General features: G+C 43.7%; 2 protein-coding genes across 18 annotated transcripts in view; both read left to right on the top strand.

Moving 5' to 3' along the window:
* map2 (microtubule-associated protein 2) overlaps positions 1–6,014 on the top strand; it is a 112,045-nt gene extending 106,031 nt beyond the window's left edge. The window contains 4 exon segments of the mRNA XM_036540962.1: positions 1,897–1,989; positions 3,064–3,145; positions 3,823–3,935; positions 4,216–6,014. Of these exon segments, the coding sequence (XP_036396855.1) occupies positions 1,897–1,989; positions 3,064–3,145; positions 3,823–3,935; positions 4,216–4,431 (504 nt within the window). The 3' untranslated portion in view covers positions 4,432–6,014.
* Positions 6,015–7,928: 1,914 nt separating this feature from the next.
* LOC118785348 (protein unc-80 homolog) overlaps positions 7,929–27,463 on the top strand; it is a 74,545-nt gene continuing 55,010 nt past the window's right edge. For 15 of the 17 annotated variants that reach the window (XM_036539961.1, XM_036539958.1, XM_036539957.1 and 12 more), the window contains exons 1-15: positions 7,930–8,212; positions 8,852–8,900; positions 9,935–10,091; positions 10,923–11,239; positions 12,362–12,485; positions 12,902–12,966; positions 13,066–13,208; positions 18,825–19,098; positions 19,688–19,822; positions 20,188–20,404; positions 21,352–21,492; positions 22,176–22,444; positions 23,359–23,727; positions 23,996–24,127; positions 24,889–25,036. In XM_036539961.1, coding sequence (XP_036395854.1) covers positions 8,121–8,212; positions 8,852–8,900; positions 9,935–10,091; positions 10,923–11,239; positions 12,362–12,485; positions 12,902–12,966; positions 13,066–13,208; positions 18,825–19,098; positions 19,688–19,822; positions 20,188–20,404; positions 21,352–21,492; positions 22,176–22,444; positions 23,359–23,727; positions 23,996–24,127; positions 24,889–25,036 — 2,632 coding nt within the window. In that variant the 5' untranslated portion in view covers positions 7,930–8,120. Of the gene's footprint in view, positions 8,213–8,851; positions 8,901–9,934; positions 10,092–10,922; positions 11,240–12,361; positions 12,486–12,901; positions 12,967–13,065; positions 13,209–18,824; positions 19,099–19,687; positions 19,823–20,187; positions 20,405–21,351; positions 21,493–22,175; positions 22,445–23,358; positions 23,728–23,995; positions 24,128–24,888; positions 25,037–27,463 lie in introns of all 17 variants that reach the window. The other 2 variants (XM_036539959.1, XM_036539960.1) reach the window with 2 other exon arrangements.

Below are 27,463 nucleotides of genomic sequence, written 5' to 3'. Positions count from 1 at the left end.
CCCCAGAACCCACCTACCCCAATCCTTCCCCCCACACACGTACATAGACATCTTTGATCCTTCTTTACCCTTTCCCCTGTGATATGCACTGTCACTGCATATGCATATGCATATGCACTTGCTTTTCAGATAATGAGGATGGCCTTAACCACACACACAGACACACACATGTGAGCACGCACACTCACACACTCAACACTTTCATATGCTCAAACTCATCTGATACCTATACTTTAAGTCAGCATGGAACTTAAAGCACTCCTCCTGGAACAGCTATCCATACCTTCCAAACAAGTCCATGTAATATAAAACACTCACCTCAGAGTGCCATCTTATGAAGCAGATTGCTTATGTGAAGTGAATATATACATGCTGTATTGCTGTATATATTTACATTAACTGGTGCAGGTGTTGATGGCATGTCAGCAGTTCAGTATGGTATCTGTTTGCTGGATATATCTTAAACCAGCAGCTGTAGCTTTTTCCCTTCATAGCTTTACTAGACATGCAACTTAACACCTTTCATTTTACCTACATTTATGTCGGAGTCAGTCTGACCACCTATGAGCAAGCAGTTTGAATTACTATCTGTGTGTTTCTGGGGTAACCCAAGATGCACCTGAGAGTTTTGAGCATATATATCCCCAAAAGTGAGCCTGCTGGCTTTTCATCAGAAGCCAACCTCTCCCAAAGATTCCCATGTGTTCCACCTTAAGCACAACATGTGCGCCTTAAACATCCTTCCTATTCTTAAAGCACTCTAGTGCACTCTCACCTATGACATTCAAGTGGTACCCCAATACGCATTATGAGTTCAAAGCAAAAATAAAGCTGTATGGTTGGGTGTGACGTGCAGCACGACTGATGTGACTCTGGCATCCTATCAGATGGAATGAGCCTCGGCTGATGGACGGCTATGGTCTCCTACTTGCGGCTGTTTTTGCCTTCGTGGCCAGAGTCAAGCCTCCTGCAGCAGCTAAGGCTAAATGGACCACTGGCCCTGGGGGCCAGATGGAAGACCTTTCCCCCCTCTCTTCTTTCTGTTTGCATTTAACCTTTCTCCCCCTGTCCTTGCTCTTGAGCTTGCACTGTGCATGTTGTGTTCTGAAGATGCATTGAGGAACTCTTCCTGCAACTGGACGGGTATTGCTGATATGTTGTCTGTGTTTCAATCAAACTGTTTTGTCTCCCTACAGCATCAGCACTCACATCATTAACAGTCCCTGGCAAGTTTCTGAAACACTGTCTGTCAGCTGTGTTGACCGTTTCACTGTCAGATTCTACAGCTAGGGACACCCAGAGCAAAATTCTCTTAGAGAATAGGGATGTCTGGGCATTAGAGTAGGGACCAGGGACCAAAGGCACCCAGTGGCCCCGCTTGGAATGGACCATATCTATGAAAGCATCCACAGAAAATGTACTATTTGATACAAGAGCAGAAGGAAAGGTGGACAGAAAGGATAGCTCCAGCTTGCCCTGCCCATTTTGACCATTGCCAGCACTGTTTCATATAGTTTGCTGTCATTTAACAGTAGAAAATAGAACTTCTTTAAAAAAGTTAAAGAAGCATCCATGTATTAGGGTATTACACAGTGTGAAATGTTTGTTTTTGGGAAGTGAGGAAAATATGGGTAGATATTTGCCCTGTCCAATATCCCCTCAACCCTGACCTGGAAATGACCCCTTAATAAAAAAGCATCCTGATTATAAACAATATAGAAGCTACTCCTTTCTGGGTCAAAGGTCAGGGTATAGAATGGCAGACACCTCAAATTCTCCTGGCACTCAGCAGATATCAGGTTTGACATCTGTGCCACTGGAAGGTTTCCATGCGCCATCCCACAACTGAGCCAAACTGTCAGACAGCGTGTGGATAAAATGCTGTGTCGTCCCCAGGTTGTAATCCCCAGTGTAAAACTGGACTTTAGCCACGTTCAGTCTAAGTGTGGCTCCTTGGAGAGAAAGGCCTATTCTGCAGGAGGTGGAAATGTGAGTTTTGAAATTCTACACATCCGTATCTATGTGATCTCTTCTCCCTCACTCTCACTCACTACTTGGTTGGCATGGCGATGGGTTGCTCGGGACCCTGTCCCTACTCTCATAGGACTACATCAGAATCTTTCTGGTGGCTGTGTTTTGTTTTGGGGATAATAAAAGGAAGGGGAATGGCCATCACTGTCCATGCAGGCAACATAGTCTGATAAAAGCCTGCATGTGAATTGGTAATGAACCATGTACTGATGGAAAAGTGAGGGAAACCTTTGGTTTTCAGGAATACAAAACACAGCCACTTTCATCTCGAATCTTATCACTTCCACTGCCCACTAGTGAAGGTCTTCCTGCATGGTCAGGCCATCACACCTCTGTAACACATGAACAGTATTGTACGGCTCTTCAGAGCTGGGGATGTAATGCCACCAACATAAAACCTGCAGAAACAAGTGAGTCAAGCACTGAACAAGAATAAAAACCACTAGCCAAAGGCAAGACTACTCATTAAAGGCATGCCAAATTTAATGGCTAACTTATCGATTTGTCAGTTGGTCTGTTTTTTCGTTGTCACGTCCCCATTGTGCTTAGTGCATATGTTCCTTGATTCCTTGACTTGCTTTGCTGCTCATTGTAGCCGTGCCTATTTCTGTGGTTCCCTTCTCTGCAGCTGATTAGAGGTGTTTTATGTTTGTGTTAGGCCAGTGTGTTTGTCTGCACCTAATTTTTTTGCACATGCTTTGACTTGTCTTCTTTGTTTCACAGGTTATAGCCACTGAGGCTTATTGGTATTTCACAGTTCATATCTTTGCGCCCTTGTGAACTGCTGTCAGAAATGAGGAGACATTATTATAGACTGTGGTACTTTCAGCAAGTGCTCTGCTTTTAGGTGTGGGACGTGGCTGCCTTTACAAGTTAAAGTTTCAAAATCAGCGCTTAAGCAGTGTTTTGTACAATCTACTGTTTCACAATTTAGTGTGTGTTCCCTGGAAACAGCCCTTGAGGTATCCCTGTGCTTCAGTAGAGCTCAGAGTGACTTGTGCATGTTTGTGTGTGTCTGCGTGCTCCGCGCAGGTGCAAATCCAGAATAAGAAGCTCGATCTGAGTCATGTGACCTCCAAGTGTGGATCACTGGACAACATCCGCCACCGACCAGGTAACCAGTCAGACTGCTGACCATTTTGCTCAGCTGGCCCAGCTTGCAGAGGGCAGTGCATAGTGCAAGTCAACTGTATGGACAAACTTCAAAGGAGAGGTGCTAGAAATGTCGGTAATATGTCTGAGTAATCAAATGAAACGGAATGCTGCCAGCTTATTGCACAAAGGTTTAAACCTTTCTCTTAAAGTAAATTCATTTATATTAAAGAAATGAAGTAAAAAAAAGTAAAGGATGTTTTACTGAGAGCTGTGTCTTTGGCTTCCATCACCCTCTGCTGGGCAGTCCACATCTGTGTAGATATTCATATTCTCTCTGACATCATCTCTCATTTCCCTCTGTTAATGAACCTTGATTTCATCCACTTCCGTTATTTGTTCTGTGTAAGAAAGGTAACTGAACATTCATAAACATCCCTTGAATTGATTTTATTCAGTCAATTGAAAAGACTTTGTCAATCTGCATGTGCTGTCACACAGAATAATGTGCACCCATCAGTCAACAGCATACAGTTTAAATAACAAATACTGCTGAAACAACCATGGTTGAGACAGCGTTTCAGCGTTTTATGTGAATCATTTTGTAAACGTGGGCATATACAAATCACAAATGTATTTGTAGATTACCATATACCTGCATGGGGAATCACTTTCCTGATCTAATGTCCGTTTCCTCAGGTGGAGGCAATGTGCGTATTGAGAGCGTGAAGCTGGACTTTAAAGACAAGGCCCATGCCAAGGTGGGCTCTCTGGATAACACCCATCACACACCAGGTGGTGGGAATGTGCAGGTGAGCCACCAATTCCCCGATCATTGGAATAAGAGGGCCTGGGTTTGGGTGGTAGAGGCGAGTCACATTGGGGCATATTGGGCTGCTGTGAATAGTGATGGACCTGGAAGAGAGCCTTGGGGGCACCAAGGGGGAGGAGGGGTAAGAGATGTGGACAGTAACTCTTAAGCCTGATGGGTGAGGTCTGGTGTAGTGAACCCATAAACTGCAGCACCCACCCTTACACTTCACATCTTCTAATGAATAACCTGGCTCTCTCTCTGCTCCATACCCGCCTCAGATCGAGAGCCACAAGCTGCAGTTCCGGGAGATAGCTAAGGCACGTGTGGACCATGGGGCGGAGATTGTGATCCAATCGCCCGGACTGTCGGGAACTGCCACTCCACCCCACCTCAGCAACATGTCGTCCTCAGGCAGCATTAACCTGATGGAGTCACCGCAGCTCGCCACCCTGGCTGAAGATGTCACTGCTGCACTGGCTAAGCAGGGCTTGTGAACATCTTGCTCCACCCATGCCCTTCCCACCCAAGCCACACCCAAGCCGTGCCCATCCCTCCCAGCCTCCGAACTGAGGAGCTCCTCACCCCACCCTACTCAAAAAAACAAATAAAACAACCTCCTTGAACTGTTGTGACTGTATCTGGGATTTTAAAAAAAATGTCTGTGGGTTTTTTGTTCTGTTTGGTTTTGTTCCCACCACGAGGAGGTGCCCTCTCATTTTTATTTTCCCTGTTTATTAGGCTTTTTCTATGGTCTAGATGAGTGGATCCCACCTGGTACCAACCCAGAGGGAGTTTACAGCTGTTTGCACGAAATGGTCTCGGGATATCAGGTTAGAGGTAGATGGATCTGGATCAGTGTTCTGTCTATGCTGGAGCCTTTTCTATGATAGCTAGGAAGCGTTTACAACATTCCATTAAGCATGTGTTCTTCTGCTCTGTCGGTGCGTGCGTGCCAGGTACACAGGTACATACACATATACATATATATATGTATAGACCAAGCTATTGTCACCAACACCTTCTCAGCTAAAAGGGATAACATCGACAGTAACTTCTATCTAATATTGTATTATTGCAAGAATTCATTATGGTATGATGAGCATGTATCAATTTTAGTGGAAAAAAGCAAAAAAACATTATTTTCTACTTTAAACAAAGGATTTTAGTAAGTTATTTCCTGAATCATTGGGTAAAATGAACACTTCATGTTTTGTAGATTAGTTGTTATGTCACACTTTCTGGTGACTGCATTGGCAATGTCCCATGGATCCACATTTCAGACTTGCCTCATGGGGGTGCTAGAGAGCTAGCTTTACCACTGACTAATTTTACGGACACCACACGGCTCTTATCCAGGCTTTACCGCATTCAGCAGTGTGACTCACACTAGATTTGCACGTTAACTGTCTTAAGAGCAACTGAAACACTGATCCAGTGCACATGGTCCACTCAATAATGCTATTTGACTGTGTGGAGTACCAGAGAGCAAGTATACTTTCCACATTGTCTGGTGTGATGTCACCTCCTGAATAAAGGGCAGATGGATGTTCAATGACTTTAACGCCACTTATTGGAGATTCCTCTCACCAGTGTGAACAGGGCAGGGGAGTCACGCCTACAGGCAACCTCATGCAGGTTAAGATGGAACCTGGGAGGCCTAAGACTTGCAGTTACCTGAGAAACTGTGTTCACAGGATTAAGGTTATTATTTACGACTATTCAATTTAGGGAGCAGCTATTTTGGACACCAGTGATGTGTTCCGGACCTGTGTCAATTCATGTTACACTAGGATCCTAGGTTTGTTTTGTGTAAAAAATTAGAAAAAAAAGAGTAGGAAAAAAAGAAAGGAGATTCACACTCACCTTGCATCTGTTTGATAAAGTGTTATAGTATATTTTTTTCTCTGTCACCATTTGTGCTGCCCCCTTCAGGAACCCCCATGCCCCTCAGATGTTTCTTCTGCTTCTGTGTTTTTTCTGCAAACCTTCGAGCCCTTGCCAGTGTAAATGTAACTATGAAGTCACGTAGATGTACGCAGACCCCTCCCCCCGCCCCCCTTGAAATAGTACTGATAACAAATGCTCTTACTGAATAATTACAATAAAAAACTCATTAGCATGAAGTGCTCTCTGAATACCTGAGAATGGTGGCCCCCTTTGTTCTTTTTGGTCACATGTTTCGGTGTGCATGTGAGAGTGAGCATGCACATGTGTGTTTCTGTGTGTCTGTGTGAACGCCTGAGTGAGCCTGTGTTTCTGTGTGATCATGTGTGTATTATCATGTGCATCTATTTGTATGCGTGCCTGTGTTTGTGGCACGTGGAAAACGTAAATACAAGGTCAGTAGCTTCTCTGAGCTTTGAATCCGCAGTCAATGCACAACATATCTCACATGTGCTCATCCAAAAGGCTTACAAAGAATCAAGGGAAATAAACATTTCAGTTAAACGTGAAAGTATAAAGAAGACACTGAACATCATGGTTAATGGCTAGCTCAAATTACATCAACATTCTCTCACAAAGTCTCTAATTGTCTCTAAGTCTCTAAGTCTGAATATAATAGGCAGTACACGACATCGCACTTTGTGCTGTTCACAGGTCATTTCACCATCATATTTTATGGAGTCCCCCAGGTTAGTGTTTTAAACTGGGTCATAAGTATTACATGATGTCACGGCCTGTTTGGTGCAATGCGCAGCCCCTCATGACCCTCCTAGCTGTGCGAGACCACTGATATACTAACCGCTGTTCACTTTCTCTCAGGCTTATGTTTTGGTTTTCTTTGGTGTTTTTTGTGTTTCAAAGCCGCAACAACAATTGTTCTCCGGGGATCAACTTCTTTGCAAACCCTGAAAGCTTTAGCAACTAAGTTAGTTTTTCGACGCTGAATCAGTAAGTTCTTAAGAGATATTGGTCATAAGGTCAACAATGAGTCGCACTAACGACTCCATCACTATAAATATACAATGCTTACACATTTAACACATGGTTCTTTTCGGATGATAAAATTACCCCATATACTATGACCACTGTATTGCACTGAATTATTCAGTCGGTTTTCAGACAATTTATTAATACAAATATTTAGAATAAATCAGCAGTTTGAGGGATTTTGGCTTTATTTAGTTGTTTTACTCTCTTTACATTGCTATTGTCTTTGTCAAATTCAATTTACATTTTTAACATTTGAAGGCCTGTCACACAATTACATTGATAGTAGGTATTTTCAAGCATTTCAGTCTGGCACAATGTTATCGAAAACGTTTTTTTTTTTTCCCAAATCAGCAAATGACAGATTAAAAAGCGCTTAGCTCAAGTATTCACAAGCCTATTTTCTTAAATGGTTGAATCAAGATGTACTGCTCTACCAAACTGCATCATACTACATGAGCAACTTACAAGCACCATTACTAAAATTAACTGACAAAGGCGACCTGAGCAGGAGCAACGACTTCGAGTAAAAGGACCTGGAGCCGGAGTCGCCGGCTAAAGCTCAGCTCTGTAATGCAGCCGCTGTAAAGCTTATGTCAGAAAAGCCCTAACAACAACCAATGCAGTACCTCACAGATCTTGATTTGACAGGCACACGTCATATCAGTACTGTACGAACGTCTTATTATAAGGAATTTAAAGGTGTACTGTAAACATGTTTTCAAAACAATATAGAGCTAGACTTTAAACATACAACGAACCCAATTCACTAACACAGGCTACTAATTTAGCCCATTTAGCCAAAACAAATCAAGGCTGTAACGCTAGCTGTACCATTACCATTTTTTTTTAGAAACGTACCACTCTTCGCTATTTTTAATATGCCCTTGATAAATAGAAATTCTGAATTGAACAAATACATTTCAGTTATTTTCTGATTTTAAAAATGTGCTGATGATATGATGCGGAACATGTAAGCTCTCCAAGCTTGTGGTATCCGTTAAGATTTCACAGATGTTTTGACCGGCATCCATAGCTACTGCGTCTTTAAACCAGACGCTTTCGCAGTAGATGAATTACCCCTGCCGCTCCCAGCCACTGTTCAGGGAGGGTGGTGCTGAAACCGGAGATCTGCCGCCGCCGCTCAGTACTCGCAGCCATTTTACGCACAGCCCAAACAGAGTGATGTGAGGCGGCACATCACCTGGACAGACCAAGCCCCAGCTTCTGAACGAGACAAGGCGGCGGCACGATGGTGAAGAGGAAGAGCTTGGACGACACCGACCAGGAGTGCGGCAGGGGGATTCCGTTCCCGATTCAGACCTTCTTGTGGAGGCAGACCAGGTTAGTGACATACGCGATTGATAACAGGTGTTCGCCGCTGTCGAAGCGGAAAAGATTGTGCTGTGCGATGGCTGTTGGTTACCAAGGGAACGTGATCTGATATGAATAAATGGACGACATTTGGTTGTTTTTGCATTCAGTTTTTTTTTACATTCAGTTTTTCGTGTGTGTGTGTGTGTGTGTGTGTATGTGTGCGTGTGTGTGTTTGTGATTTTGTGCGTCATCATCAGTACGCCGTGTACGTTTTGCTTCCGCAGATAAAAATGAGGGGTGTAAAATAAACCTGCCTTGCAGTATTTACCAACGTTTCAATATTCCTGGGATTGTGTGTACCTAGGTGGCATACACTGTTTCAAGAACGCCACACCTGTGAAAAGTAGGGCCATTTCACTAAACGCAAATAGTTTCATTTACATCTGCTTACTCCCAGACTGGGTGTTTGTCCCGTTTTTCTCTGGCTGGAAACAAAATTTGTACACAAATTCCTGTTTTCTCGTTTATTTCAGTATAAGTAGGCTGGCAGAGTCGTTTAGCCGTGCTAAATGTGTCACAGCTCATTAAATATCGTGCATTTATAAATATGTATTTTATACAATTCGGTCCATACAATACTAAGACGTAATATTTTCGTCATTGCAGCGCATTTCTGCGGCCGAAGTTAGGCAAGCAGTATGAAGCCTCATGCGTGGTAAGTGACTGATTGTAAAAGTCGTCGTTATTGTGATTTTAGCAAATAACTGCATCCAACAGCCGCTAATCTGATCATGCTGCATCTGACCCATGAATGATGACTTCATTTTTAAATACCGTTAATGGACTGAAAGCCTCCTACTGTGTACAAAGGTGATATGCGACAGACCAATAGCATTCAGCTGGGCTGGGGGTTTCCTGGAGGTCCATTTAACTAATTTTTTTCTGTGTTTTATTAATTTCTGTGCGCTCTGATACGCCAAATTTTTAAAAAGCATGTTTTGCTTTGATAACGAGGATAAATAAGGATATATAAAGATATTAAATATATGCAGTATTACAGTGTGACATGGTCACTTAAAATACCCTGATCTGCTGACAGAATTGCTATGTTGGCTACACTGACTTCTCTTTAATAATAACACTGCAAGTAAAACACAAATTAAATTACTTGTTCATCACAAATCCATACAAGAATACTGCCATGTAGGTATATGAACATAGGTAATAAAGAAAAACACTTTTTATAGGACAAACCTTAAGAGAATGAAATTTTAGACAGTAAGTGAGAAAATGACAATTTTTCTTGTCAGTTTACATCTCTTTTGCCTTGGATGTTGTTTGTACTGCAGTTGCACAAAAGGTACATGTTAAACAGAAAGCCGTGGCACAACTGGCTGTGCAGATGCACAGATGCATAAGATAATGCTCTCAAATGCTGATCCAAGTGAATCAAAACCCAATCCCATTCTGTGCCATGGTCACTAGATCCAGTGACCCGTGATGTTGGCACCATTTACTGGCGATAATAAAGTGAAGCCTGATGAACTCCAGCATGGGTGGAGCTACCATATGCTACCAACCTCTGACTGAATTGAACAAATCGCTGATGTTGATTGCTCTGCTGTGTAGAATCAAGCCTCCCACAAGTCAGTGATCAAAGATCTACCTGTCCTGGGCCACAGCTGCCCATAAAAATCAAAGTGGATAATAAATCAGACCCTAATGATGTCCCCTCCATCCTCCTGGCAGTCCTTTGAGCGGGTTCTGGTGGAGAACAAGCTGCACGGTCTGTCCCCGGCACTGTCTGAGGCCATCCAGAGCGTGTCCCGCTGGGACCTGGTTCAGACGGCCCTGCCGCACGTGCTGCACTGCACCGCCATCCTGCTGTCCAACAGGAACAAGCTGGGTATGACCTCCTCCCCTCCCCCATCCCCTCTTCCCAGCCCCCCAGCACTGATTCCACCCACTCCCATGCCTAGAGGGGGTGCTGGGTCTCCACATAGAGAGCCTTGCTGGGCTGTTGGAGCTTCACCACACCAGTGCAGTGCCAGTGTGTGCTCTGGCGTCTCCTCTGTGGTCTGTCCTCCTTTCAGCAGCTCATAGCTCCCTTTTCTCAAATCACTGCATAGTGCACTGCAGTTCTTTATATTTGTTTTTCAACTGTTATATAATTTTTTGTCTTAAATAATTTATTTTAGTTTAAATTGAAAACAGTTTAAACAAAGGAGAGTCAGGGTGGTAGTGGTGTCGGTGGGGGGTTTAATTACAAAGTTTTTTACATGCCATATAAGGCTGAATAAAGGCTCAAACTGAGCCTGGCAAATTCAAATTAAAGCCAGTAGAAGACTGAGAAGAACATAGTGGCATAGTGTGACTGCCGTACACATGGCATGTACTGTAGGGGTACTAGTGTAGTTTGGATGTAGGTAGCATTAAAAGGAGAACTTCAATATCAACCCATGGAAATGCATGATCTGCATTTACTGCTTATTTCCAGTGACTGCTAGGACTGTGTGTTCCTTTCTGTGTGTGTTTGATTTGGCCTTCTATGTGTTTGAGTATTTACATTCTGTAGTGAGCTGGAAGCCATACATAACCGCTGTCCCCTGGGACACTAAGATAAATGTACTGTACTCCTGATTGAGATTTCCCAAGAGTTTGTGACCAGAGCTTGCTTATATTCTATGTAAATGACCACCTGACCTTTGACCCCCACGTGCCCTTGCGTGTCCCCCAGGGCACCAGGACAAGTTGGGCGTGGCAGAGACCAAACTGCTGCACACACTCCACTGGATGCTGCTGGAGGCAGCGCAGGAGTGCCAGCAGGAGGCCATCCCAGGTGTGGGGTGGTCGGGGGGTGGGGGCAGCAGCAGCAGTGCCTTCCTGCAGCCAGTGGGGAACCCAGGCTCCCCCCGTGGGACACGCCCTGGCCCCCGCTGCAGTGCCAGCTCTCTGGACGAAGACGAGCATGCCCGTGCCAAGTTCTTCCACAAGAGCATGTCCACCGTGGAGCTCTTCGTGTTCCTCTTTGCCCCCCTCGTCAACCGCATCAAGGTCTGCGCCCCCTCCGTCTCCAGGGAAATCCTCCCTATTGATCTGTGTAGAAACAAGAGGGCCTCCCTCCATGGCGTAGGGATCGATCTGGTGGCTGGGGTGTTCCCCTGTGGGACAGGTGTCATTTTTTGTTTAGCCAGGCTCCATTACATGGGAGTTGAGGGGGTTGCAGTGCATGCTAGTCTCCTGTTCCCAGCCATTACCCTAATGGCTGAATAACACTAATACTGTAGTGTACAACCAGACAAAAATATTATTTGACTTTAAGGAAGTGTGGTCTGTACAGTTTTTTTTGGGATACCAAATTGAGTTAGTAAATAATGTAGAATCAGAATCAGAATCACAATAGAATCAGAATAGACTTTATTGTCATTGCACGGTGGGGGTGCAACGAAATTGTTGGTGGTCTGCAACAACGGCGCACTGAGGAACATTTATGTAAACACAGTACAAATAAGACACGCGACATAGGAGAAAAAATATACAAAATATACAATAAAATACAATAAATACAGTAAAATACAAATTTACAAATTTAAAAAAAGAAGACACATTGTAAATGAAAAGAAATATAAAGAAAAACTTATGCGTTAATATAGATCAATTTTCTGCATTGATAGCAAGTTGTTGAAAACCACCAGATCTTGTTGGGAAAAAGTAAAAACCTTCAATTCAAATTATAAGGATACATGTTTTAATATATGTCAAAATACCTTATGTGTGTATGATAAAAGTCACTTTCAGTACAACTACTAAATAATGACTATATCATGAAATGCATACCACACAAAATACATTACCAATATGAATTGTCAATTACTGATACATTTGCAGTGTATACTGTATATTGCGATGTATATTGACTTATCTTCCTTATGTATTTTATACTTTTCTGTCTTACATTACAAAATCACTAAGTGTCATTTTAATCTAGGATGCAAGTGGGGTACTTAGAATACCCAATTCAAACTAATGCCTGCAGAGGCCACTATAATCAACCCACAAAAGCAATGCTTCTACAGTACAATGCCTTACATGTCATGCTAAGCATTTGACCTGTTAGTGAAACCTTATTTTGTACACTTTTGTAATCCGGCATCCGGTGATCTGGTGGCCCTACAGGAGTCTGACCTAACCTTCCGATTGGCCAGCGGCCTGGTGATCTGGCAGCCAATGTGGGAACACCGCCAGCCCGACGTGCCCGCCTTCTCCGCGTTCATCAAACCTGTGCGGAACATCGTGACAGGTAAGTAGCCTGCAGGTCAACGTCACCTGCTTTCACATGAGTATTCAGGGGTAGCAGTGTGACTTAGTCGGAGGGAGCAGGGCTGTAATGGAAAGGCTGTTGCTCCTATTGCCAGGGGGCTCTGCCGTTGTACCCCTGAGCAAGGTACTTACCCTGAATTGCTTCAGTGAATATCCAGCTGTAAAAATGTCATGTCATACTGAAAGATGTCCAGGTGAATTAGTAGAATGACCAGATGCATTAGCAGAATGATTGACCTATTCTTCTTATTTGTCTTCTGAAAATGGAAGTCTTTCATTCCATGTCAGGCAGATGCTAATGGTTGTGATATGATTCAATCTTGCTGTGTATTCTGATATTACATCCAGTGTAAACAGTTTGATTAACAGCCTCAGATTTGTCTTCTTCCTTTTCAGCCAAGAGAAACTCTCCCACTAGTAACCAATGCAGTCCTTGTGGATCCAGTAATCCTGGCCCCATGGTGAGTTTGCACTCTGCTGAGGTCACAGCCCCTCTCTGTGTGCAGTGCAGAAGGCTAAACTCTTACATCCCTGGTCAATCCCTTCTGTTCTCTCTGAAGGGCTTCCAGGTGGTGTGTGAAACTGCCCAATCAGATTCCTCTTCACCTGGTGCAGGTGGGCAGAGCTGTCGCCGTGGTAACTCCGTGGAAGGAAGCGGGCCTTCCCAGCAAGCTTCCAGGGAAAGAGGGGTCTCGCAGAAGAAGTAGGCGAATGTGCACACACACACACACACACACACACACGTACATGCCTACTGCTGACACACAGCTGCACTGACACCAATTTATGTACACACAAGTTCACACACATGCGCTCACACGTAAAACCTCATGGTTCACGTGTTGATCTATTACCATAAACATTAAAATTCATCTGACATTAATTTAGTATCCCCTAAATACTGTATGTGATTGCTGTTTTTCCAGTCTTAACTGGATGTAACCTGCTGTTTCAGCATTTTTTTTATTTTAGTGTCAGAATCATGGGCTATAAATTTGTGGAAAACAGCTGCAATTTACAACATCCTGTTGCCCAAGTCCCATACATTTCTACTCTTCTCCACCCAGGAAGCTGTGACACTTGTATGAAGCCCCTCTTTTTCTCTATGCTAAACATATTCACCACACAATCAAAGTGACAACTCTAATTATAAAAGCTGCTTGAGCCGGAAACTTGTTTTAGTCCCAGGGGAGAGAGGCGAGAGAGTGCATTTGCCTTGTTTTAGGGAAATCTTTTCCCTTTCCACCGAGCATGGTTCTGTGCTACTCCAGCCTGTGGCCTGCTGGTGAGACCTTTCGTCATGTTGCTGCAGGATGGAGGTTTGGTAGCAGTGATTCGTATTTCCAATGTCTGCAGCCCACACCTGATCTCCTCAGTTTGAATCTGGATCAATTTGGCACCTGTTCCAATTCCAGCATACACAGGAAATATACTGATTGAAAGATGATTGTTAAGATTATCATAGTGTGACATAGTAAAAAAAATCATTGTCACATTCATATTTTGCTACATTTTTCATATTTGCAAATATATTAATATATGCAGGGGTGCTAAGCAGTGACATTATGGTTATCACTGGACATAACAGTGATGCCCAGTGGAACGAAGCCATATGCATAGAGTAATTTAATGCAGTCAGTGTGCTTTGCCCTCCTCAAGTCTTGGTACACAGTTCATCTCCACCAATCAAAGGAAGGAGAGTGCAACGAATCACATGACGGGGGCTCCCAGTTTGATAGAGATAAGCGGTGTAAATCACTTCATTAGTGCAGTAAAGGGGCTGAGCTCTTCCTCAAATGAAAACCCCAAGCCTGGGGAATATGCACATCTCCTCATAGGGCTTAATTTGTTAATGACTAGAGAGGGGCAGGAGTCAAGTGTAATCACATGGTTTAATCCTGCAGAGATGAATAGCATGGAAATATTTATGAATTTCTGAGCAAAATCAGATGTGAAATTGGGTTGAAAGTGATGTCTGCTTCTACATGCTGGTGTATTTTGAATGTGTGGGGAAAGGTTGGGAGTTATGTGGATTATTGTGGAGCTCTGTGCAGAAGTAACAAGGGTAATATGAAGCTCTGTGCAGCAGTAACTACGGTAATATGGAGCTCTATGTCTCAAACAGTTGTAACATTGAGCTCTATGCAGCAGACAGTACTAATGGTAAGCTCCGTGCAGCATAACTATGGTATTGTGGAATTCTGCATCAGACAGATGTAATGTGAAGCTCTGTAGCAGTATCAATGATAACATTGCACTCTATGCAGCAGATAGTGCTAATGGAGAGCTCTGTGCAGCATTAACTATGGTATTGTGGAACTCTACAACAACAGACAGTGGTACTGTGGAGGTCTGTGCAGGAGTAACACAGATCTAATGTAATGTTCGACTCTGCAGCAGCAACAATGCTAATATGGAGCTCTGTGCAGCAGTAATAATGGTAACACGGAGCTCTGTACTTCATGCTGCTGTGCAGTTTGGCCTGATTAATGCAGCTCACTCAGGTCCATTCCATCGCTGCTGGAGGAGCCTTCCTCGGCCGTTGCTAAAGTGGTGGCTGGTGCTGATGCAGTTGCCATGGCAACCCCTCTGCAGTGCACTCTGCCACAGTGGTGGGTGTATGTGTGTGTGTGCGTGTGTGTGTGTGCGTGGGGGGGGCAGGAAGTTGGGTTGCCATCACTGTCACCACAGCAACCTGCCACAACACTAAGGCAGGCACTGGGGGCGGAGACCTAGTGTGTGGGTACACGTAGGTGAAGCAGCCAGGTCACCGTGACACGCATGACTTCAATGCCGGCTCCCCGACAGTACTGGCAGCGCTTCCTGATGCGGTTAAGCGTCCCCTTACCCCCCTACCCTTCTCTCCTCAAAGTACTCTGCAGAAGCCTCTATTTGCTTTCTGAGCACGTCTGTGCTTTGGCTCTAATGCCAAGGACCGAAGCGCTGACCTTCAGCACTGCCCCAGTGCACTTCCCCTGATTGCTTATTCATAGCTTTGCTTGTGTAGGTGGAGGAGCTGCGCTCTTGCTTAAAACACATAGGGGCTTGGGGGGCTGACTCTTCCTTTGCCGAAACACATTTGCGTTATTGGATGCACAATGAGAATAAGTCAGAGGGTGCTCAGCATCATGGGCGTAAAATACGGGGGGATGGGGGGGTTGTAACCTCCCCAATAATTAAAACTGGCCAATACAGCCCCCCAAATAATCATATTCATGGAGACTTCAACCCCCCCAATGTTCAACCCAAAGTTACACCCTTGCTCAGCATGATCAAAGGGAAAGATCTGCAGTTAGAATGCTGAATGCACCATATGCTAGAAATACATAAGTCTCATTGTGAGCAGAATTAGGGTAAAGTATTTTAATGTGTGCCAATAATTCACTTCAGCTGTAAATAGGGCTGAAAACAAAGGAGGTTCACATATGGCTCTCCATATCACCAAATATCCTCTATCCTTGTTTAAATTTTTTTGCCCATTTCTCCTTTTTATGCTTTGTACCAGTGTTGAACATATCTTACATATTTTATTTTTCAGTCTATAAAAGCCACTTTGTAAATATAAATTGCTGGATAATGATGAAGTATTTGAATAAATGTATTGATGGAGCATTTATTGAGTTTAACAAAGACTTGCTTTGTCATGGGAAACAGAGCCGGCCGTGGCATAGGCAGTACAGGCGAATGCTGGGGCGCCGTCCATCCATAGGGGTGCCCCAAATGAGGGAAGAAAAAAAAAATCAAAATTTTTGACTTTTTTTATTTTTTACTACTACTATTTTAATACTATTATTTCGAAATATTAAAAACGCCCACAACAACATAACTTAGCCTATTTTCTGGGTATCGCCAGACCCCACCCCCCACCCAGACGCATCTGGTTGTGGGATGGATGAGTTATCTGAGCTAGTGACTGTGAAATGTGATACGATTAGGCTAACATCAGTAGTGTAATCATGTCAAAAAAAAACCAAAGCCCTCTGGTGCCCAGGGAAGGAAAAGAAGAAGACAAGAGGAGGGAAAAACGGGAAGCAGACAGAGGTAATGTGATGAATTAATAGTTTATCTATTGCATAGTAATATTAGTTACTGTTGGAGTAGGGTGTTACTGGCTTACTTTGGACGATAGTAATGTTCACTAATTTAATAAATAGCTAGAGTTAACGTCAGTTACTCCCACCTTAAATTCGTAGGGAAAGTTGGAAAGACTGTTCAGGTGTTTGGGGAATAACCTACAACATAATTTTGAAAAATACACTTTTTCTTTTAAGTGTGCTGCACAAACCATCCACTGTCTGCCTCAAGAAGCCAGGTATACATGTTTATTGACATCTTAGTCTAGTTAGCAAACGTTAGCCCTGCTTGTGATAGTCAATTAAAATGCTTTTCCTTTTCCATCCCCTTTTGTAATTAATAGTTGTAAGTAGAGCTGGGCGATAAAACGATAACAATAATTATCGCGATATAATTTTCCTTGATAGAAATATAACAAATGTGCGATAAATTCATTTCCATGCTCAGACAGCATGCAGAGAAATGAATCACAAACTGCCAATCATGTCGCAGGAATAGAGGTATGCATTGCGCACGTTAGGGTGCACAGTGAGAGGTACAAATTCTGGCCAGCACGTGGTATTGTTTACAGACACATTGGCTGACAGGCTTGTAGTTAGAGAGGAATAAGCAAAATAAGCGAAATGAGCGACACCAAAGAAAAAGCAGTTCCCATGACCAGCTCGAAGGACGAAGACATCATCGACAAGAAAGTTCACTCAACTTCAGTAGTTTGGAGATATTTTGGCTATTTACAATCCGACAAAAACAGAGCAGCGTGCACCGCAATCTGTGCCGAAGACACGTGCCATCACACACAGGCAACACCACAAACCTGATTCATCACTTGAAACAATATCACCCCTTAGAACACGCAGAAAGTAAGAAATTACAGTCCCAAACGAGTGTTGTTAGTGGACCCTCGACAAGCACCGGGCCAGTACCCAGTGCGACTACCCAGCAGCAAACGATCGTATCAGCATTTTCCAGCACTGTGCCTTATGACAAAAAAATGAAAAAAAACACAAAGACATCACAAATGCAATTGCATATTGAATTGCAAAAGACATGCTTCCCATTAGCACTGTTGAAAATGAAGGATTCAAGAAGCTTATCAGCTGTTACAGGGCAGCTTTAAAACCTGAGACTAGACAGACTTGTCTTTCTTGTCCGTAACTTGTAGGGTAATGGTTTTGCTTGTTTAAAATTTGTACAGAAGATACTGACCACAGTTTAGATTTTTCTTTTGTCCGTTTATTTTGTTTACATTGTCAGCTAAAACACTTACAAAATGTTTCAACCCGTCTGTACAAAGGGTTTGGCATGCTGACCAGAATTAAGATTTCTTTGTCTATTTATTGTTTTATTTATTGGCATTATCCTTTAAAACACTTCTAAAACTTTGCAGTCTGAGCCATCTTACATGTGTGCTATATCACACTGCAGCACTTAATTTCTCTATTAAGATATTGATTTTATTGAGGAAAGAGGACTGAAAAAGGATTTTACTTAATTTACTCATGCATATTTTGATGCTGAAAAAATATTTTATCATTACAATTGTTTTGAATGCTCTACCTCCGAATTGTGGAATGTTCCGCTGTTTGGCAAGTGTTTGTCATGTTCTGACCATAAAGAATAGTTTAAAACCACAATTAACCATGGTGGTGGAATTGGCTGCGATGCAAGGGGCACCAAATAAAATCTTGCCTAGGGCACCAAATTGGTCAGGGCTGGCTCTGATGGGAAAGTAATATTTTCTATTTCAAAATAAAAATATTGCCAATCTCCCTTGGCAACTAAATTTAGTCCTACTAAAGTGGACTGTACCCTCTCCAGCCTCCTTGTTATCCTCTATTCCTGATATTTGTCCTTCTCAGCTGATTCTGTCCCGTTTTCTCTTACTCTGTTGTTCTTATCTCCTGCTCTTCCCTTTTTCTCCCTCTCCCATTCCTTCTCTTCCTGCTTCTTCCCTCCTAATCTCATTCCTTTTGTCTTTTACCCCTGTCACTCCTTCTTTCTCATTTCATTTCAATCCAGATTTGCTTCACTGGCGTGAAATGCATTGTGTAACTGTTGCCACAGTATATTACATGAAAGATGAAAAGAAAGAAGCAAGAGACTCAGAGAGAGAGAAAAAGGAACAAATAACAAATAATTTATGGCTATGAATTTCTCCTTCCCTCTCTCTCTCTCTCTCTCTCTCTCTCTCTCTCTCTCTCTCTCTCTTTCTCTCTTTCCCCCTCTCCCCTTCCCTCACCCACAGGGCCCCGCCCTCTGGGGGCGGGTCCGTGCCCCTGGCTCAGCGGGCCCGCTATGGGACGTACTTTGATGTGGCGGTCCTACGCTGCCTGCTCCAGCCTCACTGGACGGAAGAGGGTGTGCACTGGGCCCTGATGTATTACCTGCAACGCCTGCGGCAGATCCTAGAGGAGAAGCCCGAGAGACCCCCCGAGCCACTGGCCACACCCTTGCCACGCCCGCGCAGCAGCTCCATGGTGGCAGCCGCCCCCTCCCTGGTGAACACGCACAAGACGCAGGTAACAGATGCACGCCAGAAAGATGTGGCCAAAGGGGAGCGTGGCTGTCCTCCATGTTCTCATCTCCACCTTGAGACAGGCCCCTGTCAGCAGACCTTCCTCCAAACAAGGTCATACACTAATGTAGATTCTATTTTGCACACTGCTTCTACTGCTCACAACAGCAAATCCTCCTCATTCTCACACCCAGCACAGGTAAGAGGGCTCCCTTTTATCTGGTGTTGACAAACCTAAATGTCTGTTAGGTGTGTCCACTGGTCTGGGGCGTGGGGAAAGGGGTGGAGCCACCAGTGCAGGAATTTGCAGCCCTCACTCACCTCTTCCCTTGCATATATATATATGTACATATACATATATATATGTATATATATATAGTAGATGTTTACTTGACTGAAGAGAAACAAATAACTGACCCTGAGTCCCTCACAACTTCTTAAGTTTAAGACATATTCTCATCTTCAGTGTTTTTCTTCAGCCCTACTCATAAAGCATAAAGACCATAAACTTAAGTAGTTAAGCCCTAGTTAATGATCTCTTTACTGTTGACCTCTGACCCCCCTCCCCTCCGTGCTGTGTGACCCTGAAAAAGGACATGACTCTGAAGTGTAATGAAGAGGAGAAGTCTCTGAGCTCTGAGACCTTCTCCAAGGTGTCCATGACCAACCTGAGGAGGCCGGCCGTCCCTGACCTGGCCTCCGACCTGGGCATGAACATCTTCAAGAAGGTGAGAGCATACGTGCGCACCTTTCTCCATGCTCACTTTGTGTTCACCTTGAAGCTATTTCACCCACTGTATGTGCTGCCTCATCTCTTATAAGAAACGTTTTGCTTTGTGTATGTGTATGAGTTATAACAAAGATTCCATTTAGTGAATGAGCTGTCACATACTGTATGGAATTTTTTCACCTACTGTCAAGTGTATTGGGATGAAATAGCTGCTAGGGTACCATAGCAGCTGATCTTGAATGCCTGTAGAGGTCTTTCCTTTAAATGATCACTTGAGAAACAAATTAGGACATGGTTTTCTGTAGCAGGCTCCCTCTTGCTCTTTCTCCTTTCACTTGCCCCCCCCCCCCCCCCCCCCCTCAGTTTAAGAACCGGCGTGAGGACCGGGAGAGGAAGGGCTCCATCCCATTCCACCACACAGGGAAGAAGCGCCAGCGGCGCATGGGTGTCCCCTTCCTGCTGCACGAGGACCACCTGGATGTCTCTCCCACCCGCAGCACCTTCTCCTTCGGGAGCTTCTCCGGGCTCGGCGACGACCGCCGTGGTCTGGACCGTGGAGGCTGGCAGGCCACCATCATGGGTATGGTCAATGCTGTCAAAGCCTGGCTCTGGCCACCATTGGCCTATGATGGGAGGATGGGGCGTTGTGAATCTGGTAATGTGTAACACTACTGTATGCTGCCTGTCACTGACTCAGATTAACCAACCAAAAGACTTTGCTCTCCATAGCAAAATACTATAATTGGATCAAATTAGTGTACCACTGATAAACCACCCATTCTGAAATTCAGGAAGGCTTGCTGTCCCATCACTTGTTTGCTCTACTGGGAAAGGAGGTCTTGCTTCCGGCAAGCACTTGTTTTTGGCATATTGTAAATTATCCTGCAATCACTGTTACAAACCTGGGAATATTATCTGTAGTTGCAAGTGTGACTATACAAAAAAACCTGCTATGATATCGAGCTTTACATTACATTTTATACCCTGAAGTTTTCATCCTATTGACCTGTAGCCGGTGCAGAAGGCATTTAGTACAGAAATGAGCAGATGTTGTATTGAGTGTCTGTTGTTTCCTTTTTGTTTCCTACTCTGGATATTTTACTTAAGTTCCCCTGGCTCTCATTAGGAAGAGTTAGAAGTGAAATGTGGAATTAGGCCAACTCATTACTTAAATGTTATGGTTAGTGCTAGGGAACCGGTCTTATCATGTTGTGGTTTTGAAGAGTGCTTCAACCTACACTGTTACATCTCAGTGCAAACTTTAAGGACACCTGGGCCGCTTCTTTGAAGAAAACTACCATTCTTTTGTGTTTGTCGCTGGCCTTTTTTGTCAGTCAAAATGAGCTATGGCTCCTATGGGAAATGGTTAACAGTTAATCCCAGTGAAGGGTGGAAATGCCAAGTGTTGGCTTTGCCTCCAAGCCCTTAAAGAAGTGGTTTGTGCTGAGGGTCAAGTCGTTTGATGGTTAAGTGAATGCCTTTGGACCAGTCAGTGGACTGTGTGAAGGGCACATCTCTTTTCCTCAGGGAAATTCACCCGGCGAGGCAGCACAGACACCGCTGCAGATGTAGAGAGCCTGAGCGCCAAACATTCGCACTCCCATCACACCTTGCTGAGGGACCTCCCGGACCATGCCAACAGCCACAGCGACAACACTGTCAAGGAGGGTGCGGTACCGTCCGATGCAAGCTCTGCCACATGGTCGATGACACTCAAAGGCTGCTCGGTCATGCAGTCATCAACACTATTGGACCACCCAATCACATATCACACTGTATAACTGCTCTGTCCCGGGGTCAGTGTCTTTTAAAGACTGCTATGTCACACGGTGGCTAACACTGTTGGACCACCCCATCACACATCACAGTGTAAAACCACTGTGCCGTACGGTTACTGTCTCTTGGAGACCACTATGTCACACAATCACTAATACTGTTGGACCACCCTATCATACATCACACTGTGAAAACACTGTAAAACCACTTGGCTAGGTGGTCACTAACATTCAGAGACATTGGTGATTAACATTGACAGACATAGCCTATAGATTCGATAACCCCTCATTGTTGAGAATATGAGCGAGGCTAGTTTTCACAAACCTGGAAGTAAGCCACACCACTACACTTTCCTTCCAAAGTGATTGCAAGTTGGGTGGGGATAAATGCTCAATGAAATGTATGAAGCGAGTGGCGGCTGTATTGTACATTATCCCAGCAGTGTTTACCTCTCAAGTCTGAGAGCCATTCATTGGCCTGTTGTGTTTCTGAAGCAGTCTCCTCTGTCGAGTTGACTCTGAGCACAGCATTAGCATTCGTTGACTTCTAACTCCCTCTCTTCCTCATCCACCCAGTGCGCTCCCAGATCTCCACCATCACCATGGCGACATTCAACACCACAGTGGCATCCTTCAATGTGGGCTATGCGGACTTCTTCACAGAGCACATGAAGCGCCTGTGCAACCCTGTACCCCTGCCTGAAATGCCCAGCGAGCCACTGGCCTGTGCCAACTTGCCCCGCAGCCTGACAGACTCCTGCATCAACTACTCCTGCCTGGAGGAGGGAGACAGCATTGAAGGGGCCAGCAGCTTCATCCTGAAAAACGGCATGCTGGACCTCACTGTGAGAAGGGGCTGGGGGGCTGGCAACAGGGGTGGGGTTTGGATTGCATTTTGGTAGATTCTGGAAAAGCTTGGGAATATTAATAATAATTATAGGATGATGATGATAATTACAACCGTAATAATAATAACAATCATCATCATTGTAATGATAATCATCATTATCATCATCATCATCTGATTTGCTGATGAGGAAATGGTTGTGGTATGGCTGTGCCTAAACATTAGTCTGGATTTTTGCATGTAATCCTGGGTGCAGAGCCGGCCCGTGGCATAGGCAGTATAGACGAATGCTAGGGGTGTCGTCCATCCATAGGGGCGCCCGAAATGAGGGAAGAAAAAAAAAATCAAAATTTTTAACTTTTACTATTTTAACTAATACTGTTTTAATACTATCATTTCAAAATATTACAAAAAAGCCCACAATAACATAACTACATAGCCTATTTTCTGGGTTGCCCGCAGCATCACCCCAGTGCCAAAAAAAAAAAAAGAAAAGACACAAAGACATCACAAATGCAATTGCATATTGAATTGCAAAAGACATGCTTCCCATTAGCACTGTTGAAAATGAAGGATTCAAGAAGCTTATCAGCTGTCACAGGGTAGCTTTAAAACCTGAGACTGTAGACAGACTAATTTTACTTAATTTTATTCATGTATATTTTGATTTTGAAAAAAAGATTTTATCATTATAATTGTTTTGAATGTTCTACAGCATTCAGTTCTTCAGCTTTGAAGCTATGTGGCACATAGCACTGCATTAAATATTTAGGTGTAATATCAGCTGATAATATGCAACACTGTTCAGGAATAATGACTGCAAGCAAACCTTAAGAAAGTGTACAGAGAGGAAATACTGTTGCTCACTCACACTAACATGTACTGTGTGCTGTGACTCCTCTGTCCCTGAAGGCGATCATGCGGGCGCTGTACTCAGTCCTCACCCATGACATCAGCTCACGCATCTGTGACGTGGCCCTGAACATCATCGAATGCCTGCTACAGCTGGGCGTAGTGCCCTGCGCAGGCAAGGCACCTCCCAAGGCTGACAACAAGGAGAATGAGGAGGCCCGTCCCAAGGAGGGAGCAAATCAGAACACAGGGGTGGCCCAGGCGGGCGTATCCGGGAGCACAGGGGTAGCGCCTGGAGGGGGTGGAGATGCTGGTGGAGGTGGAGGAGGTGGCGGAGGAGGCGGAGGAGGCGGAGGTGGAGGAGGAGGAGGAGGGGGTGGGGGAGGCAGTGGAGACGAGGTTAAGAACAACAAGGATAAAGATAGCAAGGTATGTGTTGTTTTATATTACTGTAACTTGTATTGACTGAAAACAGCATTCAAGTTTTCAGTTTAGGAGACAACCAGATAGGGAGTTTTACCAACTCTTCACAGCTTTTTGTTTCACAATTGGTTAAGCAGAAAATAAATCTGGTGGAGAAGGAGCAGCAAAGCAGCAGCAAAATGTGCTGGGTAGGGTGTGGGCCTTCTGACCACGCCCCACCAGTCACTTCTTTCTTGTGTTCCTGCCCTGCCCCTTCCTTCTCCCTCCCCTGAAGGAGCCGGGCTCCACCCTGAGCACCCACCGCCTGGCTCTCACCATGCTAATCAAGATTGTCAAGTCTCTTGGCTGCGCATATGGCTGTGGGGAGGGGCACCGTGGCCTTTCAGGGGACCGTCTGCGTCTGCAGGTCAGTCTTGTGTCCAAAAGCAGCTGCAGATGTGGCCAGCTTTCGTCCTGGCTTCTCAATAGCAGCGGTTGTTAAACACCTCGAATGCATGGCCATGTTCAGCTACCTCTGGCTAACATTGATGTGAATGTGATGTGAATGTGCAGAGGATTGTCGCTGTTCATGACACAGTCACCTCACAGTCTGGCTCTGTTCCTGTGATAAAGGTGTAAATCACTATTCATGTAAAGCCCTTTATTTACTGAGTACAGAGTCTAGAGAAGAGAATAGAGCAGCATAGCAAGAAATTCAAAATTACTGCTGCTGTGAATGTTATCACGCTTCAACTTTACCAAAATTGGTCTAATGATTCCATAAGCATAGCAAAGTCCAAATCAGAGGGTGGTCAGGCTGCTTCTGCTTTTTTCGCTGGTTTGAGTGTAATAAAAATATCTCTGGATGAGAGCTTTATTTGTTAACCCTTGTATAATCTTCATATTCTGTATAATCCCCTTGTCCTGGGGGTTAAAACACACACAAGGGTTAAACCTGTTTGGCTTTAAGATAATCTATAGCAGTAAAGACGTGTGGTGCCAGGCCCATTTTCAGTGATAACCCCAGGTGACATTAGACGTGTATCTAGCGACAATTCCAGATTATGATGGACCGATGTGACATGGTAATTGCTTGTACAGTTGGACCCTTGAGTGATAATCCCAGGTGGTTTTGGGCCCATCTGTGACAACCTAGGTTGATATTGGGCCCATGCCATGTGTTTCCAGGCTCAGAACTGCTTGACCCGCCTCTACAAGCTGGACAAGCTGCAGTTCCGCCTGACCATGAGGGAGTACGTCACCCGGGACTCGCTCAACAACATCGTGGACTTCTTGCACGCATTGCTGGGCTTTTGCATGGAGCCAATCACTGACAGTAAGGGCGCGCTCCCACAACATGACAGCTTCACGCAATTCACAGCTGTCCTTCCTTGCAAAATGCAACCTCCTTACAGTTCCATTTTAAGATTATCTTAAAGAGAGAATTCATGAGGTTAAATTTCTTAAGTGCTGTCTATAAGAAATAAAAGAATATGTTACATTGCTCACATTTTTCATGTTTAGAGAAAGAAAAATGGGAGTCTGTAACATATTTTTTCTTATAATGCAGAAATGACTAAGAAATCTAACAAATTCCTACTTTAAGATAAGTTGCCTTTTAATGAGAAAAATAATCCTTTAAGAAAATTATTTTTTGCATCACTAGATGTTACTAAAGTCTCATCACTCAGTGGAAAGTCTCAAACAAAATTCCCTCCTACATACATTTCTTTCATAAGACATATCTTATGTCAAACATGAGACATATGACTCTTATACATGAATGTTATTTTCTGTTCTCAAAATGTTCCTAGAAAGCTCAGAATTTAGAGAAAAGAAAATGCACTCCTTTTGCAATTTTTCTAGTACAAAAAATTGATTGAAACCTTATTGAAACAACATATTTAATATTTTACCACATTTGGTAAAATGATGAAAGAATTTAAACCGTATTATATTATTTATCTCATAACTAGTTAAAATTAATACCAGCTTCAGCTTTTTAATTTACAGTTTTCACCCTAACTAACTGGTCAACATTCACTTCTTAAAGATTTAAAAAGCCATGGTTGTTCCTTTATTAGAATGATTTAATGGTAAGCATCGCTGTTCTTGACTCATTATTGGTAGGACAGATGTTTTCGGAGTTTTGTATCATATACTCATATAAAAAAGACACATATACTGTATGTAGTAGCAGTGGCTCTTGCCTTCTCTAACACATCATCACCTGACTTACAATTTTCAGTGTCTACATGCCCCAGTGATTGACATGCTCTGTTTAATTACCTTAAAATGATATGAGTAAAATTTCTTGTTAGAGCCTGTCTCCAAAATGAACAGTAAAACTTATATGTTTTTATCACCTTGCAGATGGACATTAGATATTGTCTTATTTTGTCATGTGTTTAAAAAGCATGTTTTTTATGTTTTCTAATAAGTACCTGTGAAACAGCAGTATGAACTTCAGTGTATATTTACTTTTTCTGGGAAGTTGTATTTGTATGTATTTGTAATGTGAATACACTGCATACACACATTATGTGTCTGTATGTGTATATACATTACCTTACAGTTATCAATATACCACATATGTTAGACATGTACTCCATATATTTTTGCTGTTATAGTTTGTATTTTTTACTGTAGCGGAGCGAGTGGGGGGCAGAGGGTGCGGCTGCCCCGGGCCCACGGTTCTTCCAGTTACAAAGGGACCCACCTTGGGCCCAATCTGCCTGACTGAACATGCATTTTTGTTGTTTAGTTGAATATTTTGAATAAAGTTTGTTTGTGTGCCTTGATCGCGGCAAAAAAATACATAAATAAAAAGTCAGATTGAGGGCGTATTGGTTTCGACCGACCCCTAGCTAAATTTCTCGCCACAATATTTATTTTGAATGAGCAGAGACACAATAGAGTTACAGAAAACTTTATTCGCTGTCCAGTATCCTTGTGTAAGTGTACAAACAGAAGAATTACGCCCTCTGTTCGAGTCCCAAAGTAGGAACTAGGGCTGTCTTGTTTTATTTCCCATCGCCGTCACTGCTGACGGAGCCGTGGTATTTAAAAATGGTCTCACACAGTGAGGTGTGCCAAAATAGCACACCTCATTTTAATCCGCATTTCTCTCCGTTCCGCCCTTCCGTCTCCGCAAGTTTCCCCTTGGATCTGTCTTGCATTTCCATACAGCCTATAATAGGCTGTGTAAGGGCCCACTACAGGTCCTCGCCCCCTCTGCAATGAGCCATCAGCTCCACCCCTGATTTTCTATGATGATTGATTTTACTTTATCACAGGAAGGTGGAATGGGAAGAGCACATGTTGGCAGTTGCCATGTATTAATGTTAATATATGTTAAAATGTTACTAACATCACAAGCTGTGACCAGGACGATGGGCACAGGGGGTTCTGGGAAACATGGGAAATGTGGTGCACAGCCCCTGCATTTTGTTTCAGATCGTAGGACCCATGGATCCATTCTGGAAAAGGAGCTGCTCTCTCATGCACTCGTGTTTTCTCCCTTTCCATCTCTAACTGTTCCTCTCGTTCCACTGTCAAGGCTGTTCTCAGTCACTCTGTCTTCACACATCTCCCACCATCTTCCATTCTGCTGTAGAGAGAATGAAACTGACCTCAGTTCAGTTCAGTAAGATCCTCCTTAAACCTCGTCCATTCCTTGTGCTTGCCTATCAGGGACCTGGGAAGGTTGTATGCCCTTTATTCAAGACATGGATTCACTTTAATTTATCTTGGATAAAATGGA

This window comes from Megalops cyprinoides, chromosome 11 (assembly GCF_013368585.1).
Source record: "Megalops cyprinoides isolate fMegCyp1 chromosome 11, fMegCyp1.pri, whole genome shotgun sequence".
Lineage (NCBI taxonomy): Eukaryota > Metazoa > Chordata > Actinopteri > Elopiformes > Megalopidae > Megalops > Megalops cyprinoides.
Note: the sequence above shows the minus strand (reverse complement) of the source record. Positions and strands in the feature narration are given on the sequence as shown.